The sequence below is a fragment of the Aptenodytes forsteri genome, unplaced genomic scaffold (assembly GCF_000699145.1).
Source record: "Aptenodytes forsteri isolate BGI_AS27 unplaced genomic scaffold, ASM69914v1 Scaffold181, whole genome shotgun sequence".
Classification (NCBI taxonomy): Eukaryota; Metazoa; Chordata; class Aves; order Sphenisciformes; family Spheniscidae; genus Aptenodytes; species Aptenodytes forsteri.
Window position 1 is genome coordinate 1,925,428 of NW_008795702.1, and position 5,155 is coordinate 1,930,582.

At 41.1% G+C, this 5,155-nt stretch overlaps 1 protein-coding gene across 1 annotated transcript in view; it reads left to right on the top strand.

Annotated features, from left to right (window-relative positions):
* Positions 1–262: 262 nt before the first annotated feature.
* CLCC1 (chloride channel CLIC like 1) overlaps positions 263–5,155 on the top strand; it is a 17,582-nt gene continuing 12,689 nt past the window's right edge. Inside the window, exons 1-4 of the mRNA XM_009283182.2 lie at positions 263–439; positions 2,204–2,299; positions 3,218–3,325; positions 4,269–4,490. Coding sequence (XP_009281457.1) covers positions 308–439; positions 2,204–2,299; positions 3,218–3,325; positions 4,269–4,490 — 558 coding nt within the window. The 5' untranslated portion in view covers positions 263–307. The remainder of the gene's footprint in view (positions 440–2,203; positions 2,300–3,217; positions 3,326–4,268; positions 4,491–5,155) is intronic.

Below are 5,155 nucleotides of genomic sequence, written 5' to 3' on the forward strand. Positions count from 1 at the left end.
CCCCCGTCTCGAAGCCTGGAGGAGTTCTGCGCCGTTTTACCGCCTTTAGCAAAGCTGAACTCTGCCCTGCGCCCGCTGATAACTACAGCGAGTTACGTTGATCCGGCCATATAACACAGTTGAATTGTTGCCCGTGTTTTCTTTGAGAGAAAAAAAAAATATACGTGAAGTTTAACCTGCTTGATGGGGAGCTGAGTTTTTAAACAGCACCGGAGAATGCTTTTTTCACCTTGTAAGATTGTTTCTTTTTTTTTTTCCTTACGGCATGTTACGTCCTGAACTAAGTATCTGAATTTCTTGATGCAGGATGCTGTTTCCTTTGGTATTGTGCGCAGTTGTGCTAATAGGGAGCGGTAGAGTTCAAGACGATGAATGGATTGACCCCACGGACATGCTCAATTACGATGCAGCGTCAGGAACAATGAGAAGACCCTACAAGGTAGGAAAAGAAAGGGTGCAGGAACACCTGTCTCTCCCAAACAGTCCTTCAGCCGCACGCTGTTGAAAGATTGCCCCTAAACCGTGACATTAGAAAACGACAGAATTATGGTCTTTCTACTATACACAAAAAAGTGTTGTGTGTCCATTGTTAAAGCTGCAAGAAAAAATAGCGTCTATCTTACTGTAGATAATTAGCTCAGGGTCTTTTACCGGTGAGTTTCTGTTGCACACCGATCGAGTCACAGGAACCGTGCTTTTTGTCTTTTCACGGGTGGTGGTTGATTTATGCAGGTAGTGGCTCCACGAGTTACTTCTCCGAGAAGTGCTGGGTTAAGCAGCTCTTGCTAGTTTCTTGAGTATAGTGTTAAATATCTTGAAAATTAAGTTCCTAGCTGATAAAAGGTGGGGGAGTTATGATTATATTTTACTTGAATTATCCAGTTCCCCAGTAATATGGGAATAAACCCCATTTGTGGTGTGAGAGTATTATGAAAATCAATGGTGTTTTGTAATGCTGGGCATCAGAGTTTTTAGAAGGACGATCAGAATAGGGATTGAGTGCTGTACTGTTAATAATTCATTAATATTGAGGAGAAGATTAAATACGAAAAGCTAGTTTTAACAAGGTGAATCATCTCGGTTGTCTTGTATGCGGGGTGGACTCTACATATACCATGAGATGTGCGTTGTTTATCCAGTGCGTAGGTGCACACGTGGCACTGCAAACGGTGGTTGGTTGTACGGGCACCCTTGATTTTTGTCATTCTTCAGCTTTCAAGTTTGGTTTTGCAGTCTTGAAGAATACCATTTTCTGAAGCTTAAAAAGTGCAAACTGCGTTAGTTCTCTCCGCAGAGATCCTCCTCAGCCTCCACCTGCCCCAAGTCCACCTGATAGTCATTAGCATCCCTAAAATTAGGCAGCAAGCTTTGGAGTCTTTAAACTCGGTGCCCAACTGCTTCAGCTTGTATAAAAAAACATTAGGAGTTGTACTGTTGTCTCCCACAAAAATAGAACTGCATCTTAAAGGAGAAAAATGGCTGCTTTGGGTTAATCCATCTTTTCAGGATTTCTTTTCTGCTCTGCAGTGAGAGATTTTAGGTAGTCAGGCTGTGTGGGCCACCCGAGTCCGCAAAAGCAAACTCCGTGTCGGCACGAGTTCGCCGATTTGTGTGATGTTGCGCTTCCTTTTGGAGACTTTCCTCGATGTGCGTGCCCGGTTGTGTGGAAGAAGCGCTGCTTTTTAGCGATTTAGTCTGAGCGATTAGCAGAAAAAAGTGGGATGTTGTTTCGGAATGAAGAGGGAACGTGAAAGGAAAGGCACGCAACCGAGAACGGGGCTTTGTGTTTACTTTCAGTCTGGCTGGCTGCGTGGCCAGCTGGACTGGGAATTTGTCTGGCTGAGAGCTGCCCCTTTGCTTGCTGAGTCGGTTTTTAGCCAGTCTGGTTATCTAATCTGATGCACTGCGTGGCTCACCAGCGCTCAGAGGAGGGGAAAGGGCAGGTGGGGGAGGAAGGGGCAAGACCTCACCTTTTGAAGGCAGCACGCGTTTAGATAAACTTAAAGCAATTGTCCGTTTGGAGCCTAAAATAACGGCAGAGAGGCAATTGGAGTGTGGTTGGGAGAGTATTAGCAGTGAAGACCAACACTCAGTTTTTAGTTCCTTTGCGCCTTTTAAGGTGATCTGACTATAGAAGTGTAACATGGCATATTGGCCAAATTCTTTGATTCTAAAAATATGCGTTTTTCTTATGTAATTTCAGGCAAACTATCATGACTCTGAGGATAACACCGTGGATACAGTCAGTACTGAAATCTTATCGAGTTGTTCCAGAGAAGTAGATTCGTTGCAACGCAAGGTTTGTTATGGAACTTCAGAGTATTTTCCATCCTTTTATAGTTTGTGCTTTCTGATGATGCTTTCCTGAATAGTATAGAACTGGTGAATTGCTGGTGTAATTTGTGAGAGACCGTGCATTATGTAGGGGGAACCTCTTTATTCAGAGGAGAGACTGGAAGTGGTTTGAACTCCATTCCAAATTGCTGGAGTTCAATTGCCTACCAAGGTCTGTTTCCTAAAATGTTTGATAGTGTAACAGAAGTTGATAGGAGCTACGTGCTTCTGTCCAGCGTCGACAGTTTAAACTTGTGGTGTTGATGTTACACCGTGCTGCCAAAAGCTAAGAAACCTGACCTTTCATTTTCAAGTTGTTCAGTTCTGTTGGATTTTAAGGGGTGGGTTGTGGGCATAGAGAACGTGTTCGTGGCTGACGGTGATGTGCAATGCTGCAGCTCTCAGACGCGGCGGTAGGCCCCCCGCGCTGCTGCTTCCTCTGAGATCAGGAGGGTGCGGTGATGCTTGTGTGGCTACCGGGGCGCTCGCTTCCCTCAGCCATTTGGAGACCCAGTGGGATATGTAATTTTAACGTTGTTTTACTTACTTAGTATTTTTTACAGTTCTCTCCCCGCCCCGATGTAAACTTAAAATTTAAGGAGATCCAGATCCTTAGTTTTTTCTGAGGATACTAACTGAGGTTCGTATTCAAACCGTATTATTAGCAGATCTGAAATCTCCAGTACTGGCCAGTCCCATGGAAAGTAGTGTCTTCAGCAGCTGCATACACTTTTTATCTGGTGTACTAATCGTGGGATTACTGCTAAACTGAAGAAATGTGCCTCTGTTAATCCCGAGTTTAATGTGTCGGTAGGGGTTTTTTTTTCCTCCTATGAACAAGCTGGTCTGAGCAAGAAGTGAATAAAATGTCTTTACATTGCAGATTGCAGAATGTGAGAAGAGGAATGCCAAATCACATGAAAGCCGTAGCTTTTCTATTTTTAAGCGATACTTGAATAAGATTTTAAATGAAGCTGGAAAACTTGGCCTTGTAAGTATTTGAAGTCATTAAAAATTAATTAGAATTCATAATACTACTTTATGTGTTTTTCGCAGTTATCAAGTATTGATTAATTATTCTGGCATACTTTAAATTTCAATTAAAATTAAGGGAACTGAATTGCAAAGGGTTAGCAGTGTTTGCTGAGGAGAGACTGTTGCTGTTTGATCTGTAAAGCACCCAAAGGAAGACTACGTGAATTCAGGGTGTGTATCTAAATATCTGTTGCTGGGATGCGGCTGTAGTAATACCCTGTTCAGTTCATGTTAATGGTTGTTAAACTTGAAAGAGCTGGATTTTGTTTGTTTGTTTGTTGTAGACCTTTTAGGCCTTTGTTTTAGACTCTACCACGTTAACCATCTAGGAATAGTAGCTTCTTAGAGTTTGCATATAAGAATCACCTTATTACTTTCTTTCTTATATTGTCTTTGGAGATTTTTTTTTTTCCCCCTATTCAGAGCTAGAGGAATAAATTTTTAGCAACAAGCAAAATTAATATTTAACAAAGAACATTATACTTAGCAATGTAAAATTTCTTGTTTCAGCATTTAATAGCTTCTGTCTGTATTGCCCAGCCATGATCGGGGCACACATAGCACATTAGTAATTATTACTTGTTAATGAGAAAGGGTTCTAAAATTTTCATAACAGCTGAGAGAACTCACTTCATTTTTTAGGTTTTTGCTGTAGAATTGAAAGAGTACAAACCAGTTGAATTCGTGTTTTCATATAGTTTAGAGGAATGAACAAAAAGGTTATAGAATCATAGTGTGCTCCCTGTCCCATGTCTTCACCCTGCAGTCTGGTTCAAAAAGGTGCTGGTCCATAATGAGGATATGTAATCAGGTTTTGCATAGGGATACAGTTTTTCGTGTGTACTTCTATTTCCAAATAAGCAGCTTTTAACCATGCTTTTGCTTTGCTTTTAATTCAGCCTGAGGAAAACGTGGGCCACGTTCATTACGATGCTGAGATCATCCTTACAAAACAGACATATTTGGAGATCCTCAGGTTTCTCAATGAGGAAACTTGGCAGTCAGGTGCTGTGGATGATGCACTTAGTGATATTTTGATCAATTTTAAGCACCATGATTATAAAGCTTGGCACTGGAGATTTGAAGACACTTTTGGAATTGATCTGTATAATCTGTTTCTGGTAAGAAAAGAAGAAAGGTTTTTTGTTGTTGTTTTCTAATTGCTGTTTTCTCCAGTTTCTTTGTGCAAGTCCAGCCAATGAGTATTACCGTCTTAACTCCACACGTGAAGCAGTTCTTTCCATCATACTTACAGCGAGTCACTCTTTTTGTTTCATGGTTGCTGAAGGTAGAGGCGATGTATATAAGGAAGAAGTTTTTTATTCCTGTGGTCATCTTTTCCTATTGTAGCTTTGCGTTTTTTTTTCTAGTATGCTTTCTTTTTTCTCTTCCTGTCTTTTATATCTGTGTTGCGCGACTCATTAGACTCTAGTACTTTCTTGTCACTTAAACTGACAACTCGTGCATTACAAATTTTCCAGATTTGTCTCTTGTTCAAATAGATGCTGAAGCTGTTGGCTTCTGCAGGAGTTGGAATATATTTATATTGAGACAAGTATATATCTGAGGTCTTAGACTTTATAGGTCAGAGGTTTTTGTGAATTATGTGGAAAAAAATTGTACAGTGTTGGATAGAAGAGCATGACTCTGTGAGAATGTCATATTCTCTAAAATGGAACTGCAAAGTGCTACACTGAGGATCTATAATCATAGAATTATCGAATGGTCGGGGTTGGAAGGGACCTCTCAAGGTCATCTAGTCCAACTCCCCTGCCGTGGGCAGGGA